The 19,629-nt window shown below is 34.3% G+C and overlaps 1 protein-coding gene across 2 annotated transcripts in view; it reads right to left on the bottom strand.

Moving 5' to 3' along the window:
* The window catches only part of Lrrc49 (leucine rich repeat containing 49), a 180,098-nt gene that overhangs the window by 47,714 nt on the left and 112,755 nt on the right, over nucleotides 1-19,629 (bottom strand). For both annotated transcript variants that reach the window (XM_076848673.2, XM_076848674.1), the window contains 2 exons: nucleotides 12,835-12,918; nucleotides 8,704-8,867 (listed from right to left, as the gene is read on the bottom strand). In XM_076848673.2, coding sequence (XP_076704788.1) covers nucleotides 8,704-8,867; nucleotides 12,835-12,918 — 248 coding nt within the window. The remainder of the gene's footprint in view (nucleotides 1-8,703; nucleotides 8,868-12,834; nucleotides 12,919-19,629) is intronic.

Genomic DNA, 19,629 nt, shown 5'->3' with positions numbered 1-19,629 from the left:
AGAAAAGAGTCTCAACAATGAACAGTCACCTATATTAAATGCTATTGGGAGGTCAAGTAAAATGACTTAATATTTAAAAACCAACATAGATATTTTGGTTAAAAGTCCCTGGCTGAGATAAATTCAAGCTTCAAACTTTTATATGTAAGAGATTTTATAGGACTCAGATAACCACAATTAAACTGAACAAAAGTCTACAAAAGAACCACAAATTATAAATAACTGATCTTGCATTAAAGTCTGTATCAATTATTTAGTATCTATCCCTAAAGTTTTATTTTTCCACCTTCATATATAAATGTCTTGAATTACTAGTTCTTAGGTCATTACAAAGGGGTCAGACCAAGAGTGTGTAATAGTGTTGCCATTGCACTTTGAACTTATATTTATTGAAAATAAATCTTTTGCCAGAAATTGTAGATCCCTTTCCTAAGGATTCTTTGCTACTTAAATAATAAAGATAATTTCATTTCTTTTCCTCCCTTTGTCATTCTTGCTCAAACATTCTATGTGAGCTTTCTATTTCTTCTTCTAAGGGAGAGGGAAAAGACAAAGTGTGGGACTTGGAAGAAGGTGAAGAATATGATGACATTGGTGGTTTTTCTTTTCTTTTCTTTCTTTCTTTTTTTTTTTTTTTTTTTTTTGCCAGGGAGATATCTCTTCTTCTCTGTGCCCCTGGTCAAGAAGGTACCAATCAGACGCCCTTCCAAGCTTGAGTTCCCCTATACTTTCTTACTTCCTTTCTACTGAACCTATACATCACTTTTTCAAACTTTCTCAAATTCTTCCTCTGTGCTTCTTGAGTAAAAGCCTCTGACTTTGTAGAATTCCCAATAAAAATTCTGAAAAATTTGGCAATAAGGCACAAGGACTTTCACTAATAGATATTTCATCTTTCTCTTGATTGCTTATTTTTGAGACCATAAAAATGAACACTTTGTAATTTTAAATCATTTTAGAGAGTCACATAAGTTTTGGCCAAAAGCTAAAAGTTCAAATGTAAGAAAGAAACATTAGTAGTATGAAATCCACCTATTAGAGATAGTTTTTTTCAGATAGAAGAGCCATTTAATAAAAAAGACACTTTTGCACTTACTGTAGCTGTCAACACTGGTAAAACCTGAATAGCGAGCATCCCTGAACAAGAGCAAAGGATACATGGTAGACAACAGAAGATAGAGATGATTATTTGTTAAATATTTGGGGTCCTGTTTCTACACCCAGTTATACCATCAGTAACTTCAGTCTACAATAAAGGGTGTTTCAGTTGATCTCTCCTATAGTGATCTTTACTTTTATTGTTCCAATAACCTACTTCCAAGGCCACCATGTTGTTCTTTGAGAGAGAGAGAGAGAGAGAATTTTTAAATATTTATCCTTTAGTTTTTGGCGGACACAACATCTTTGTTTGTATGTGGTGCTGAGGATCGAACCCGGTATGTGGCTTGAGCCACATCCCCAGCCCCCACTATGTTGTTCTTAATGTTATTGTTTAGCTATATTCTACCTTTAAAATTTTCAACGTCAAAAACCCAGGCTGGGTGCAGTGGTGCACGCCTGTAATCCCAGGAGCTCAGAGGCTGAGACAGGAGGATCATGAGTTCAAAGCCAGCCTCAGCAAGGCGAGGAGCTAAGTAACTCAGTGAGACCCTATCTCTAAAACAGGGCTGGGGATGTGATTCAGCAATTGAATGCCCCTGAGTTCAATCCCTCAATCTCCAAAAACCATCGCTCTCCAAGCCAAAAAAAAAAAAAAAAAAAAAAAAAAAAAAAAATATATATATATATATATATATATATATATATATATATATATATATATGTAATTTTAAATATATATTTCCCCCCTAGGAAACTCAAGGGGCTGAGAAAGGAGGATCCCAAGTTTGAGGTCATCCTGGGCAACTTAGACCCTGTCTCAAAATGAAAAATAAAAAATGGGTTTGGGATTATAGCTCAATGCCCCCTAAATTCAATCCCCAGAATTGAAACAAAACAAAACAATACAAAAAAACAAACAAAAAACTCCCCCAAAACCAACTCACTCTGACCATAAATTTCCACTATTCCCATTCATTATAAATCCTCTCATTTCATATTCTTCATGTTCAACGTCATATAGATTTTTCAGTTGTAGGAATATAAAATTTTCTCTCAATCTGTTGACAAATCTACACTTCAATTCCTTAAATCTAGCCTAGAACACATGACCATCATATTTTTATATTTTATTTTATTGGTTATTTTTAGTTATTTATGAAAGTAGAATCCATTTTGATATAATTATACAAGCAGGGAATATATCGAATTCTAATTAGAACCCCAATACCTCTCCTTCCCCTTCTCTTTCACCACCCCCTGTTCCCTTCTCTCTAATGATCTCTCTGCCATTACCCACAATTATTTTTTAAGTTTTTTTCAAATTTAATTTTTTTGTGGATGTACATGATGGTGGGAGTCACTGTGCCATACTGATACATGTACTTAGGAAAGTTACATTAGATTCATTCCACTGTCTTTCTTTTTCCTATATCCCTCCTTTCCCTTCATTCCCTTTTGTCTAATCCACTGAACTTCTATTCTTCCTTCAAACCCCATTATTGCAGGTTAGCTTCCATTTAGTAGTATCTGTGGTAATATTTAATAATGTGAGTTTCTCCCTCTTTCTTTTGGTTAGTTTGGCTAAAGGTATGTTTATGCTTTCAAAAAACTAACTTTTTGCATTGCGGATCTTTTGTATTATTTCTTTAATTTCAATTTCTATGATTTCGTCTCTGACTTTAATTATTTCCTGTCTTCTATTGATTTTGGTATTGATTTGTTCTTCTTTTTCTAGGGTCTTGTGATATATAATGTTAGATTTTTATTTGGTATCCTTATATTCCTTACTGTATGAGTTCAATGCCATGAATTTTCCTCTTAAAATCACCTTCATATTGTCTCATATTTCTTGAAAATTCTGTTCATTGTCCCTTAATATCTTTCTCCATGATCAACTTTATTTTCAAGATCATATACTTTTTCTCCATTGCCTCAAACTCCCTTCTGAGTGGTCTATTCTACTGGCAATGCGTTCCACTGAATTTTTGTGTTTTTTTAAAATATTTTTTTAGTTATACATGGACACAATATCTTTGTTTTGTTTATTTATTTTTATATGTTGCTGAGGATGGAACCCAGGATCTCTCACATGTGAGGCGAGCGCTCTACCACTGAGCCACAACCCCAGCCCCTTTAATTTGTTTTTTTACTCTCATTTTGAGTACTTCTTGGTTCTTTTCAGAATCTCTATCTCCTTATTGAAATGATCTTTCATTTCTTCTATTTTCTCTCTGATTTCATTCCTTACATCATCTTTTACTTCATATAACAGTTTAATTATGAACTGTTCTAAATTCCTTCCCTGACATTTTCTCCATTGTGGTGTCAATGGAGTCTGTTACTGAGGATATTTGCATTGTGATGGTTCTCCTTGCTTTTTCATGTTGTTTGTGTGTCTACCTACCCAATTATCAGTACAAATCTGAAGCAGTAGAGTTTCTACCCTATGAACTTATAGTATCCCTGTAGGTTTCCAGTACCTCACAGATTAGGGGGAGACAAATAATAACAAACAATGCAAAGAATATATAGCATTAAACTAAATATGTAGTTCCTACTATGACATCTACAATGTCACAATAAATAAATGATATGGTCAGCAATTCCCATCAGTAAAAACAGAAAGTTATCATGTATTATGTCTGGCATAAACTCAAACATCATGTGTCATCTATGACTTCTATAGCATTAACAGTTCCTACAGCATTAGCAGGCATTATATAAGCTAGTTATTGCTTAAAGATGTTAATAATAGAGTTAATGAAAAGGAAAGAATAACAGAAAGGTGGGTAGAAAAGAGTTTGCAATTTCAAAAGATTAACAGGGAGAATGCAGAAGTGATGTAGGATGTTATAGTCATGAGGGAGGAGGAGAGAAAATAGAAATAAAAAATTAATGAAAGAGTGAACAATAGAATTTGGCTGTTAGTAAAAGAAAAGAAACAAGGGAAATAGACAAAAATACTAATCAAAACCACTAACCCTCAAAGACAAAGAAAAATGACTACCTTACAAAAATGCTATAAATGAGAAAAAAGAAACAAATATGAATATTATAAATGTTCATGAGCCACTGAGAGAGAGCGCACAGGCACACATACACACAGGAGAGAGGTGGGGATAGAGGGAGAGAAAGACATCCTTGATGAAAAATTAAGGAATCATTTCCATTGAGGTTGTCAAAATAGTCAATGAAAATATATGTTCCCTGTCTGCCCAACTATCTTTCTTTCTGTTTCTTCTTGAGATAGGTACTGAACACGAGAGCAGGGGCTGTCGTTTTTTTCATGTTGCTCATTAAGTTTCCAGGTGGAGTTAAAAAATTCTCAGCATCCCTGGTTAGTAGCATGAGGCAGGGTGGGATGGGAAGTACTTTCAGCTGGGTTTGGTCTGCAACAACCTGATGGATGCAGTCCCAGGGTGGGGCTGCTACAGAGTTCTGTGAGAGGAATCCCATAGGTGGAGCTCCTGAAGAAGATGGGGCTTAGGTCTAGTCAGTCCCCAGATGCTTTGTTGGGTGGTGACTGCTCCAGAGATATTAAATCAACAACCTCTAGAGCCTGGCAGTTACCAGTCTCCACTGGGAGCTGTATCCTAGGAGATTCTCTGGGTTTCACTTGTGGAGCGGGGGAGCCAATCCTTTGTGGCTTCTGTTGCCCACAGATACTGCCTTTCCAGGCTTCCCGGGCTTAATCCCTGAGTGTAGTCACAGCTCCCATTCAAATTTCCGACCTGCTTCAACTGGTTCTGTAAGCTGCCAGACTCAAAGTGGGTACAGAGTCGGGCTCCCCTTGGCCTTTCTGACTTGTGTTACCCTGAGTAAAATACTCTCCAAGCCTGTTTAACTCTCATTTTCTTAGGTACAGCCTAGGTCATGTGGCAGGTGCCCAGCAGGACCATGTAAAGGAAACAGTTTAGATCTCCCAGTTCCCAAAGCCTTGGTGAGTCACCTCAGTATGGCTCCTGGCTCTCAGGGGAAATTGGGAAACATGAATGTGAAGATGGCCTTAGGCCTGAGCCTAAGCAACTCCATTTTAAAAACTCCAGTTTGAAACCTGCAGTCTAACCAGGCACACTTAACGGAGCCCTCCAGTATGGCCCTCAGGCACAAACAAGTCACTTCCCCCCACCCTGATAAATTCAGAATGAAGTCTCTGGCAGGCTGTCCTTGCCAGATAAGAGGGAAAGGCGAAAATATCAGGGTGGGGACCACCAGACCAGATGTTTTAACCCCAAGGCAAATGACCCAACATTGGAAAAACCCAGTGGCAGCTGATAAGGACTGAAAGAGGGGTCAAAAGCCCCCAAATTTAGTATAAATAATGGAGCAAATGAACAGACATTTAGCTAACAATGATGCCCTCAGACTGAGAGCCTGATGAGGACCTGGACTGACATCTCAACATTTAAATCAGCATTTGCTAATCCTCTGCATTTTCCTACAGCCACATCTTGACCCTGGTGAGAGCCGCAATTTCCCCCTACTACCCCCTCCTCAACCGGACATAAGCTCCACCCCAGGAGAAGCCTGCCTTGGTTCCTGACCCGTGATGCAGTCTGAGTGAGCATGCATCTGCTGGACTTAAAGCCTAAGGCTTGAGACTTTTGATCTGATACTTGAACTTGCAGAGGGAACATCTGTCATTAGTCTGTCATGATTAAGTGTGTTTGCAGTGCTTAGAATTAATCTAGAATTGTTTGCTGTGAATTGATTGTCTATTGCAGTGCCTAGCATTAAGAATTGTCATTTTCTTGATTAAGAACCTATGGAGTGAAATTGTATTTGGTGATTTGATTGAATAAAGCATTGACTAGGACAGAAGTGCGTGGACATTCTTTGTTTCTCCCCCTACTGCATAAGTCACACCTTTTGCCCATCTCAACAATGAGGCACCTTTCATGTACCAGTATAATGTGCAGTACAATCTCTGGATCAGCCTAGGGCAGACTGCCCCTCAGATCTCAGGATTTTCCACACTAAGTCTATCCTTTGTATTTCTCAGCACTTTCCCTCCTTCTGTGCTAATGCTACTGCTACTGCTAGTAGCTTGGCTCCAATGTTGTCTTTCTTCTTGGTTTAATGTACCCCAAATTTCTAAGTCTCTAAGACACTCAGACTGCTCAATATTGAGTTTTAGTGAAATCCCTTTTTTCACCCACCTGGCAGAGAAGCAGTATTCCTGCTGCTTGAATCCCGGGGCATGGAGCAATAATAAATACAGCTTTCTTCTAATCTGCCTTCTTGTGGCTCCAGACCCATCATTGTTATCCTTTTGTCATCCCCACTGGGGCTTTTTATTTCTCATCCTCAGTCCCTTACCTCCTTGCTCTTTATCAGACATTGTCTTCTCTACTGTTATCCCAGGTTACTATGTGCTTCCAGATCAAACTCACTCAGCAATTCAGACTGTAGTTGCTATGATTTCAGCATCTCTAACCTGATTTAGTTCTTCAGAATTTTCCTTTAACATTTCAATATTTTGTCACTTAGCTCCCTCTGAAATCAACTAGACCATGAAAAAATGGAGAGACATTCCATATTTCTTAAAGTATGCTATCATTGTAACAAGGTTATTCTGAAATTAATAAATCAATGTATTTAAAATAAGATTCTCAACATTTATGTTTAGATTAAATGATTGTTAAAGTTTATATGGAAGAGCAGGTGTGTGAGAATTGAAAATTAAAAAGAACTTCCCCTATTAGTTATTAAAATTTACTGCAAAACTACTATAAAAAGAAACTGATGCCATAAAAAAAGAATTTTGATGCCAAAACAGATAAGTACATTAATAGAATGAAATAGGCAGTACACAAATATATTCATATATGTATTTAACATAAAGACGGTATTGTCATTAAAAACATTAAATTAAGAGAGACTACTAGAAAATTGACTTGCTAATTAAAATAAATCAGATTAGACCCCCATCTAACTACCAGTACTATAAAAATAAATTCAGTGTATTAAAGAACTTTCAAAAATCTTATTAAAATTTTAGGATAACACATGGCAATATTACTTGAATAAATGCAGAACTGGAAAACCTTAAGTAGAAAAAACATTTAAAAAATCAGAAATAGTACTGATGTGTATTATTTTATAAATCTAAAATCTGATGCTACAACATTTAACATTATAAAATGTTACAGTTCTAATTCAGTAAAATTATATTTTGATATTTAAACGGTGTTAAAAATAGCTTGAGGGCTATTTAGAGTGGTATATTACATAAATCATCAATCAGAATTTCTTTTTTAATTTCAGCCTTATTTTTTTAGCTGACACAGCTCTTACATGTGGTTTCCCTACTGAGCTGGAGGAAATACATTGATTAATATGATAATCCTATAATTAAAATTTAGAAATTTTGTCTAAAAATATGGTAGACTCTCACTCCAGAAAATTTGAAAAACATTATTTTAATGCCTCCAAAATTATTTCCTTTGATACATTCTTTGTATGTGAATGGCTTTAAGAAGTCTCACTAAAACTCTGAATGAAAGCCATACTATATTTAGTCTGAAATGTGTTTCAACATTTGGTTAAGGTAATAAAACAAATGTACTTCACTAAATTAAAACTTAAATGTATTCTATCTTTTATTTTTAGTTTTACTGTTAAATTATGTATATATATTTAAGTTATATATACACCATAAAAAATATGGGCACGCGTGCACGCGCGCGCGCACACACACACACACACACACACACTCACACACTTTATGTCCCTCTCATTTACTTGATTCTAATATGCTTTCTTGAGAGTAAATTAAATATGTAGAATCCAGACAATGTAGTTAGAACTGCTCATTCTATGATACAAGAAAGAGGTGTGGAGCCACTAGAAGAAACAGAATATACAGGCCACAGCTGGAGTAAATACTCAAGATTTTATGCTGATTTGCTTACTAATACTTGTTAAGGAGTAAGATTTTGTGCTTTCTGCTAGGGATACAACAAGAAAATCAAGATTTCCTTTTCTTATGAAGTTTGTATTGACATCACTGATATGAACTAACTAATTACCAACTAGTTATTTAATTGTGGCTATAGTAAGTACTAAGGAAGAAATAACTGATCTAGTCTCTAAAGTTAGAGAAGGTATTTGGAGAATATAAGGATCAAACAGACCTCTGTTGGAGTCAGGGCAGGATCAGTGAAATGGGGCAAGGAAGTAGTATCTGGACAGCAGAATACCGTTCCTATAAGAAAGGTTCTGAGGTAGGAAGTAAATGGACCAAGAGAAAGTCAGCAAGGCTGCAGCCCCAGAAGGTGGCTAATGGTGAGGGATGACACAGGTGAGGTGGGCAGAGTGCCTTATAGGATGTCCTAAATAATCTAGACATTTTTCTATGGGAAACAACCAAAGGGTTTTTATTTTATTTATTTAGTTATTTATTCTTGTAAATCAGGAAAATGCTAGAGTCAGATTTATATTTTTAACTTTTCCATTGTACAAATTTAAATGTCCCCTTTCAGTAAGTTTTCTTATGAAAACTACTCTTTCAAAATAATTACACATGAAAAGTTTCCCCATCTCCACTCCAAATTCAATTCTCTAACGACACTAGTATCTTGAGAGAATACCATTTCATACCCTGTTTCTTCTGGAAACGCAGAAATGGTGCTTCCATCACTTTGACAAGGGTCCTGAGGAGGAGAATCAGAATCTTTTCTATCTGGGTTTGTAGAGATATTGGCCACTCGTTGTTGCAAGTCCCACTTTCGAGCTACGTTGTTAATTGTTAATCTTTTCTTCTCCTATTAAAAAAAGTTAATTGTGACAAGAATTACATAATATAAATTTTTAAAAAGAGAATCCAAGGAGCATATTGTTGCACCTTCTTACAATACTTTTGAAAACAAACTATTCCTTAAACATAGTTACCCAATACACATTCTAAAACAAAGTTCAAGACACCTGTATTTATCTTGTATATTCAAATATATTAATAATAGTTTATCATCCTCAAGAAAAAATTACATACAAAATATAATTAGTATGTAGGAACTGAATTTTATTAAAAATAAACATATAACCACTGGACAGTGAAAATTTACTACCTGAAATTTTGATTTGACAAAAATGTATATGCCTCTGTCTTTAAACATAGCAAGAAAGACTAATAAGCATTAAAGTTTTCCTACCCAATAATTAGGACAAATAGGGTAGAATAATCTTTGTGTGTGTGGGGGGAAGGGGGTTGATCAGTGTTCCAAGTTTCACAGTATAAACTGTTGTGTCTGAAAATGAAAAAAAAATATTGTTTGGACTACTAAAAGAAATTTGCTAGGCTGAAATTCTTCTAGACATCTAGTACCATTCTAGAAGACAAGGAAAGAAATTAACTCATTATATGCAATGGATGCTTTACAGTAGTGGTTCTTAAACTTTAGAGTGCCTCAAATCACCTAAAGGGCTTTACAATCAGATTGCTGAATCTCACCCCATTCTGATTTAGTATCTCTGGACTAGGACCTGTGAGTCTGTGTGTCTACTTCATGCTAAGTTTCTAGTTCACAGACCCCATTTTGAGAACTACTGCCTTGAGACATTAGAGATCAATTTTCTCACAGAAACCCTGTTGAGAAAAGCAGTTCTAAGTTACTGAAGGAAATTATGATAGATTATAATATTTTAATTCCATTTATGTTGTCTGTATTAACTGGAATAAAGAATTCTTATTCTAGTTATTTTTTTTACTACCAAATGTTATCATTTTAAAATGGTTTATCAATTAGATCAGAATGCCAAAAATAGATATTTTCTCTTTCCTCTTTCCTAAGAATATAACCGTCCAATGAAAAGTCAGCTGAATGTGATACCGATTGTTTTTCTTCACCTGTTAGAAAGAATCTCTGCCCATTTCCTCAGTGCCTATATACATATGGAATAATTATTTTTAGTTGTGCCTCTTTATATTTCTTTAAGATTCTAGCGTGTGTGTGTGTGTATGTGTGTGTGTGTGTGTGTGTGTGTGTGTGTGTGTCTGTGTCATTTTGTAGGAATGAAAAGTGATGTGGCTGGCTTAATTAAAAATTAAAAATTGAATGAGGGCTAGAACCTAGGTCTACTGATTCCTCATGCTTCTCCTATTATTAAAAAAGCTAACTAATCTTTATAATTAATTAAACATTTAAAATTTCTGTTTCTCTATTTAAAAATGTTTTAGGCATGGGTTCTTTTTTCTATTATTTGATATTTCAAATTTGTATAGTTAATGGATAACACTTATTATGTATACAATTTTGAAATATCTTGATATTTTTAAAATGTCCTCCTTGTGTAAAGCAAATAGGATTCTGCTATTCTACTGGAAAAACAATATCTTCCTAATCTGTAATAAAAAGGCATCTTACCTAAAGGAATACCATTTTAGTTATTTACTGATGACTGTGCCAACTTAATTCTTAATCTAAGCAATGCTGTTATTTTTACTCAGTACCAAGGTCACTGGACCCATGCATTTGGCTTTCTGTATGACAGGGCTTGGCAGAGAATAATATACTTACTGAGGTTTAGATAACAGAGCTTAGAAAAAAGGCACTGAAATAACTTTACCCTATTGGATATGTTAACAAATTTGTAACAAGATAGTCTCTGAAAATGCAAACATTTTCTTATACCCATAAAAGTTAAGCTTCTTTTACTTGGGCTATTAAAATCAAATCAATACCAGGTAGACAAAGAGAATGGGTAATTTTATTGGGGCCAGGAAAAAGGAATGTAGGACAGGAGTATATCCTGAGGTTAGGCAGGGTTCACTGTCTGGCCAGGAGGCCACAAGAGGGCTCTCTATATATATGGAGCAAGGGAAAAAAAAAAAAAAAAAAAAAAAAAAGCAACCAAAAAAAAAAAAAAAAGCTAGATAATGCTATAGATTCTCGGAGGCAAAAGGTGGCAACCAATGCATAGTTTATTTTCAAAGATCACTGAAGCATTTGGCATATTAGCTATAATTATGGTGTAATTGCTAGATTTTGGTAATTGCTAGATTGTTATCAATTGCTAAGTCTATGTTAAAGTGATAAATATTTTTGAAGGTGCCAAATTCAACTTCTTCCATTTGAGTCTATTTACAGTCCAGGAGGTAAGACCACACTGGTATATGCCATAAATACCATTTATCTTCATTTCTAATAATAGAAAGAAAAGAAACAAGGCAGAAGATGTAGGTCTATATAATCTTTTCCTACTCAACCCATCCCATTTTCTTAATGATCAATATACAGTATTACATGAAAATAATCCTTAGAAAAGGCTAAATATCTGTTTTATCATGACTCCAATTCTGAATGAGGGCTAGAACCCAGGTCTACTGATTCCTCATGCTTCTCCTATTATTAAAAGAGCTAACTAATCTTCATAATTAAAGAGTTCTACTTAGTGACTTTTAAGAGAAACATCAGCTATTTTCCAAAGTTTTCATTAAAACTTCCAAATTCTTTTAAATGTTTGCTAAAAATTTAATGGCACATTTCCCCACATGCTGGTGGTAAGATGCAGCTGAATTGGGTACATAACAAAATTTTTTTTGAGTTGAAAGGTGAAGTCAAGTATGATTTCTGAAACTGGAAGCTCTACTGAAACTGGAAGCCTTATAGTTAAATAATCAATAGAATTTCTTTGTTCATTCTTCCTTTCCATACTCTAGAGCTCATACAATAGTGTTCTGTATTTTATGTATGCATGTATTTTCTTCATTCATTCATCTATGTACTTTTTCACTTATGTATCTGGCGGAAGCAATTGCATGACAGGGAACACTACTTTTTCTAAATGAACATGGCAATGAGAAATCTCGCTCTTATAGATTTTTAAAAATACTGTCTATGGCTTTATTTCCTATAAACTAGGGTATTTGGGGCAAACTCTTAGGAATATGCCAATATATGAAAGAATAAGTTTCATTGGCTGAATCAGTAAAAAGGCAGAAACATGTACCAAAACTCATTAGGCACTGGGTTCAATCTTCAGCACCATATAAAAATAAACAAACAAAATAAAGGTATACATACATGGAGTACAACTTATTAAAGAAAAAAACTATATATATATATATATATATATATATATATATATATATACACACACACACACACACACACACACACACATACATACATACGGTAAGCCAGTCATGGCAGTATATGGCTGTAATCTCAGAGACTCAGAGACTCAGGAAGCTGAGGCAGGAAGATTGCAAGTTCAAGGCCAGCCTCAGCAACTTAGTGAGGTCCCAAGCAACTTACAGAGATCCTGTCTCAAAAAATAAAAAGGGCTAGGATGTGTCTCAGTGGTAAAGTGCTTCTGGATTAAGTCCCCATTACTAAAAAATTAAATAAATAAATAAATTTGTGTGTGTGTGTGTGTGTGTGTGTGTATCAGTAACATTTATCAGTGAAGATGACAGTCTATTACAGTGCCATTCAAGGTGAATTGCACATGCCATGGGATGGATACACAAGGTAATACACTGATATAAAAACAAATACTACAAATTCTATTATATTTATTTTCATCTCTCAAGTTCCAGCTTTTGCATTTGTTTTATAATGTTTATTATATTACATTTCCTAAGTACAAGTTTATTTATAGATAGTAACTTATAAAAGTTATAGGAGTGTCTAGTAATGCAAAATTTAAAGTTTAGAAACCAACATTCCAATAGATTAGCTAGCTAGCTTCAGTGTACGCACTGATGGATTCAGGCAGCGGAAAAAATACCTTAAGCAAAGATTGTTTATGACTTTCCCGCTTCTTCTCTTCCTCCTTCTTGGCTACTACAGATGCCATACGCCTTTCTTCTTCCTAAAAAAAAAAAAAAAAAAAAAGTTTTTACAAAAATATTATGATGTATGTAACCGTTTTTTAATGCTAAATATCTTTGGTCTTGAAAGTCTGAGTTTTCTTCTTAAGGAGTACATTACTTGCTAACAGGAAATATGCCCTCAAAGAAAAAGTCAGTATGTCTTTCTTTCTTTTCTTCTTTCCTCCTAAGTCTTAAAAAAAATTCTTCTTAAAAAATTATTTATTTATTTATGCTAAAAACACAACATTCTTAACTCTACTTCAAACTCTGCAGTTGAGATGAACCTAGGTAATTAATATAAACAAACAAAAAAGTAAAGAAAGGGGGAGATCTTTTCTTTGTATAAACTTTCTTTGAAATTTTTTCAGTCATACCTCAATAAAGTTGGAAAAAAATAAAGACTATGAAGTATATTACTGTTGAGTTCACAAAATTTTTTTTAAAAACCAGTCATAACTTCAATACTCTCACAATTTCTATGTATAGCTTTTAATTTTTTACAATGAGTACATTTTATAAAGTTGTAACCTAGTTATACAGATTTACCTTTTCCCCCTGAAGAATGTCAAATTTTAATAAGTTACAACCACTTAACTTTTTACTTTTCATTACCATAAGATCTATAGGTATTGAAAAAGATGTCCCAATTTGAGGAAACAATTTCTTCCTTCAAGATAGCCTTGAAAATACTCTCAGAAATAGGAAACTATGGCCATATGACTTGCTTTGGCCAATGTTATATAAACAAAAGTGACATATATTTACTTCTAGGTGGAAGTTTTCAAAGGCAGTATAATGAGGCTGTTTTCTCTCTAACCTCTACTCTAGTAAATAAAGCAAAGCTCTAGATAGTGGGTACTTTGAAAACTGAGCCCTCCAAAGACAAAAACAAAAAGCACAGATCCCAGACTACATACCATGGCAGACTATTAAGAGCCTGAAATAAACTTGTTGATTTAGCCCAATGAGGTTAGAGAAGTTGGTGCCAAAGCAAAATCTAGCTTGTCCTCACCAATATATATTAAGGAAGGTCAAAGAAGACATGAAAATATATTCTACAAGGTGGGCCACTATATTTGTTCTGAAAACAAAGACTTAAGATAGATAAAGAAATACACTTAAAACATGCACAAACATTAATTATCACAGAGTTAAAAAAAGAAAACTAGAAAAGAATCCACTAAAAGATTCTAATTTTAGAAATGAGGATACTATGCTCTAAGAAGTTAGTAACTTATATGAGATAACACAGCTAGTGACAACACCTGGATAAGAACCAGAAGTCATGTCTTGCTAGAAATGATAATTGTAGTGTATTTTTATAATAAATTTATATTTAAATTTTAAAAAATTAATTTTAGAAATGAAAAAAGTGAGATTAGTATTCATTAGAAATCTACCATATGATTTAGTTATTTTATTTTTTAAAATATTTATTTTTTAGTTATTTTAGGTGGACACAGTATCTTTATTTTATTTTTATGTGTGTTGAGGATCAAACCCAGCTCCCCGCGCATGCCAGGGAGCACATTACCGCTTGAGCCACATCCTAGACCACTGATTTAGTTGTTTTAAAGGGAATGGAAATTTAATGTGATTTTTGACAAATTTCAAGTGCTTTTTCTCAAAATGGGAGATAATTCTTATTAACTTAAAAAAACTAAATAGAGGTAATGAGGAGAAATAAACTAAATAAAAAATGCAGAACTCTGATTCCTAGCATCACAAAATAGCTGGTTTAATGATTATATTAAATTCTTTTATTAAATAAATACTAATTTGGTACCTATAGAGTATAACCTATTTCAGAACAAACTTCTTAAAAGATAAAAAAATATACTGATGTTCAGTGTTGACTCATCTATAAAATGTGAACTAGAAACAGATTGGTTATTCAAAGAGCCAATTTCAAGCAGTACTGGAAACTGTATGGATCACGTACTACACATACTTAAGAGATGATTTCATCAGATTTTCAAAAAGAATTTCAACTTCTATTAAAGGCAGTAGGGCTTTAAAAGGAAATCTAAACCTTGGAAAACTGGATTTTTACCAATCAATTTAAATATTGAGTGTTTTAAGGAATTTTTACATTTGATGGCTGCATTTCAGCTTAAATAATTATGAAATAACTAAATTTAGAAACAAAAATAAACCTCTAATTATGAAGATAAGCTATAAATCTGTTGGTAAGAAGGAAAAAACCTGTAAAATTCTGGCACCTTCATGATAATAGTCCACTCCAGTATCTGGGACAAAAGCCATACTCTTTATGTAGCAAAAGAAAGGGAAAAGATTTGGACAAAAAAAACCAAAAACAAAAAAAACCTACTTTTTTCCTTATTTTAGTTTGACCATGAAGACCCAATATAGAAATAATTTCAAGTTAATTAAGCAATGCAATGATTTAATAGGTGTTTGATAACCTAGATTATACTTTGCTAGCAGATTACTGCAGCTCTCAAACAATGTATACGAGAAGTTTTGCTCCAAAATAAATAGTAGTCCTTTACTATGTGGAATTTTTAAAATAAAGAGGCAATGCATTTTAACCACATACTCTAGAATAACTGCCTTTGTTTTCCTTGAATATATAAAACATTGAAATAGATTTAAAAATCATAGTGTTTTGGTCTAGAAGAGATAGCCTTATTTTTCTTTTAGCAGAGAAAACTGATTTTTCCAGGATCATAGGTAGTGTTAAAGCAAGGATTAGGAGCCACATCACCTGACTTCTACTGGGCCAGGAATTAGCTGTTAAATACTAGCAGGAGGTTGAAAAGCCCAAACACAATAGGTTATGCTGCTGTAACAACTTTAAAACTGACATTGGATTATAATAAGAAATGTTTATTTTTGAACATGCAAACACTACTGCAAATGTCTTCAATGTAGTGGCTGAATATTCCTGGGTACTATTATTTTGATGATATCTTCAACCCAACGTATATTTCCATAATGACCACAGGAAGAAAGCACAGAGAATCTTGCACAGGCTTTTAAATGCATCTGCCTGAAAATGAGATATAGTACTTCTGCTCATGTTTCATTAGCCAAAGCAAGTTACACAGCAACACATAACTTCAAAAGGGTGTAGAAATACCACATTTCCACATGTCAAAAAGATAAGGAGAGCTCGGTGGCATATGCCTGTAATCCCAGCCGTTCGGGTGGCTGAGACAGCCTCAGCAAAAGCGAGGTGTTAAGGAACTTAGGTGCTAAGTGAGACCCTATCTCTAAATAAAATACAAAATAGGGCCAGGGATGTGGTTCATGGTTGAGTGCCCAAGTTCAATCCCCAGTACCAAAAAAAAAAAAAAAAAAAGGAAGAGAAACCAAATCATCAGTGAGTATTAGTAATGTCTACCAAAAGAAGAAACTTACTTTTATCTGAAATGAGTTATTCCATTTTTCTTGGGGGGGGGCGGTGAGTAAAATGTAAACATGTTCATATTAAGTCAATTAAATGTGCATTTGAGGTAAAAACTTTGACATTGTTTCTCTTTCAGAATTGTGAGAATTGTGCTTGCATTCCCAAAATGCTGCCTTAGAAATTAAAGGAAGAAAATTTGACTTCTCAGAATTTTCTGTATAATGACCCTTGTTCTACTCCTCAGACTGTCTGAATCAATCTCCCTCTCTCCCCCCCCTCTCTCTCCCTCTCCCTCCCTCTCTCTCTCTCTCTCTCTCTCTCTCTCTCTCTCTCTCTCTCTCTCTCACCCCTCTAAAACTAATAGTTCAGGTGTAATCTGACTATTGAAGAAAAAAATGGAATGACTGTCTTCATTTCCTAATTTCTTTATTTCTATAAATGAATATTATTTTAAGCAACATTAGCTTTTAACAATCACATCTTGTAATTAACTCAGGTTGAGCTTATCAATTCTAATGCATTATTTTCACACAACTGCTAAATCTCATTCTCCACAACCCTGCATTTGTGCTGAAAATTGTTCTGTCAGATTGTTAGTATGAGGTAAAGCTCAATATTTTCAATTTATCTTTTTTTAAAAAAATTATTAAATTCTGTTTATTTTTCTAGATGAGGGGTCAGTAAACGTTTTCTGTAAAGGGTCTGATGGTAAATATTTTAGGTTTTCTGGGCTATCTAAGATTTCTATCTTATATTGTTCTCTGTTCTCCCTTAAAAAAACAAAAACAATGTTTTAAAACTATAAAAACTACTTAACAGTTAAACAAAAGCAGGATGCAGAACAAATCTGGCCTGTAGGCTATAATTTGCCAAGCCCTATCCTAGACTATTGGGTTACTTTTGGATTCTGATTCTGATTTGATCAAACAATATAAGAGGATCTCTAATGTCTTCAGTTTCTGTCACTTACACACTTTAACAGAGTAACATTAAAATTTTCTTATATTGACCTTAACAAAAATGTTGAATAAAACAGGCAAGAGGAAAACCCCTCATCACATGTTGGTACAGATTTTCTAAAGGCTGGCACCAATCCATTCCTTCATGTTTTGTAGATAAACTTGAAAAATTGTCAACTTAACCACGTTGTCATACAACTTATTAAAAATGATGTCAAAAAAGACTTTTCCAAATACTTTGCTTAAATATCAAAACACAATCAGCAACACTTCTCTGAAAGGGTCTATTAATAGATTACCCTGATTTGATCATCACATGGTATGTATGCCTTATAATGTACTCATAAATATGTCTAGATACTATATCAATTTTATAAGTTTTAAAAGTTTAAAATAGGAAACTAATTGTTTTGCATGGATTGCTTTTAATGAACTAATGCTGCCTCCTAGTGATCAATTCCTTAAGTACTTAAAACCAACTTTTAATAATTGAGTTTATATTTTTTATAATATTGATTGTCATAATTTGGAGAGTTTATATTTTTTCTTTTGTGATTAAAAAACAGATTAGTTCACCTTAATCCTTGGCTACTCTATTATTATCAAAGTTTACCTCTCTAATGGTCTAGCAATTTATTCAGTGCTCTAGATCAAGGATTGAAAAATTCTAGTCCACAGGTCAATTGTTTTTGTAAATAACACTTTATTTGAATAAAGCCATGCTCATTAAATTATGTATTGTTCATGTCTCCTTTTACATTGCAATGGGAAAGTTAAGTACTTTCAACAGAGACTGTATTAGCTCACAAAGGATTTGAAGGTAAATATTTCAGGCTTTGTGAGCTAATACAGTCTCTGTTGAAAGGGTTCTCTAGAGGAACAGAGTCAACAAGAAGTATAATTATAAAAAGGGGACTTATTAGGTTGGCTTACGTGACCAGAAGCTGGATAGTCCACAATGGCCATCTGCAGGCTAGAGAGCTGGAAGAACCAGTAGCTGCAGCAGTGCAAGAGACTAAAGCCCCAGAACAAGAGGGATCAATGATGCTACCTTAGTCCGAGCCCTAAGGCTTTTGGAAACTCCTTGGAGAATCACTAGCAGAGTCCACTTTGAAAAAATGAAAAAGCAGTAGTCTGATATCCTCAGACCATCACAGCAACAATCAAGAACTCATTCAATAAGAACTGAGCTTGCATCTGCTGCTTCTTCCTACTTCTATTCAATCCAAGCCATCATCCTATGGATGGTGCTGCCCATGCTTAGGGAGGGTCTCCACTTCAGTTGGTATCCCACATGCCAATCATTCCTAGACACATCCTCATTGACACACCCAGAAGCCTTTTAATCCAATCAAGTTGACAATTCAAATTAACCATTACATCTTTTATAGATGAAGTTTGTCAACCCCTGGTCTAGATGGGCCTGGATTCAAATTTATTTATTCAGCTCTCCTAGGCTTTACTTTTATCTTATTAACCTTTATTCTATTATTAGTAGACAAAGCCCCTTCTTCCTAGAAGAAATAACTAAAGGAAGATAGAATTTGAAGCCTTAATAGATAGCATCATCTTATTTCTTATTATTCCGCTGAATCAGATGCCTAGAATCTCTTACCCTGACTAATCTCTTGCTTCCTGTCACCCATCCCATCCTTCCAAATTCATCCTTCAGGCTGCTACCCATCTGGACAGTATTTTTAAAAGGCAAACTATTTTACCTACCTCAAACTCTTCAAGGGTTTCTTCCTATTATGATTAAGACAAAAGTATAAACTATATAATGATATAAAATGCCCTATCCCTTGCCTGTAGTGGGCTTGCCTCCCAATATTCTCCGCATGTACACTCAACTCTTAGCCATATTCAACTTCCATCAGTTGCTATATTCTCTCAGCACCCCTTTGCATTTTGCATACCTTTGTTCTCCACAGATATATTCTCCTTTGGTAATTTTCCTGTTTCTTGGGCAGACTTAGGAGTTGCTTTGCTCTTCAATATCATTTAGGGTGTCCATGCATGTACACATGTAAGAATATGTATATAAGCATATAAGTGTGTATGTAAGCATATGTAAGCATGTGCATATATATACATATGTATGAATATATCATATATATAAATATGCACAAACATGCACACATGTGATCTAGCTGTCTTATCCAACTTGGATTGTCATTTTGCATCATCATCTGGCTACAATCCTGTCTCTGTAATAGATCAAGGAGTGGCAAATTATAGCTCAATGGCTTCTTTGGAGGACTGTAATTAATTCTAAGGCACAAACTATGAATCTGATATTGTCATTTTTAGTGTCTACTACAACCCTATTACAGAACCTCTCAGTTCATGGGGCCTAAAAGTTTCATCAGGAATATTTT

This window comes from Callospermophilus lateralis, chromosome 3, assembly GCF_048772815.1.
Source record: "Callospermophilus lateralis isolate mCalLat2 chromosome 3, mCalLat2.hap1, whole genome shotgun sequence".
Taxonomy (NCBI): domain Eukaryota; kingdom Metazoa; phylum Chordata; class Mammalia; order Rodentia; family Sciuridae; genus Callospermophilus; species Callospermophilus lateralis.
Note: the sequence above shows the minus strand (reverse complement) of the source record. Positions and strands in the feature narration are given on the sequence as shown.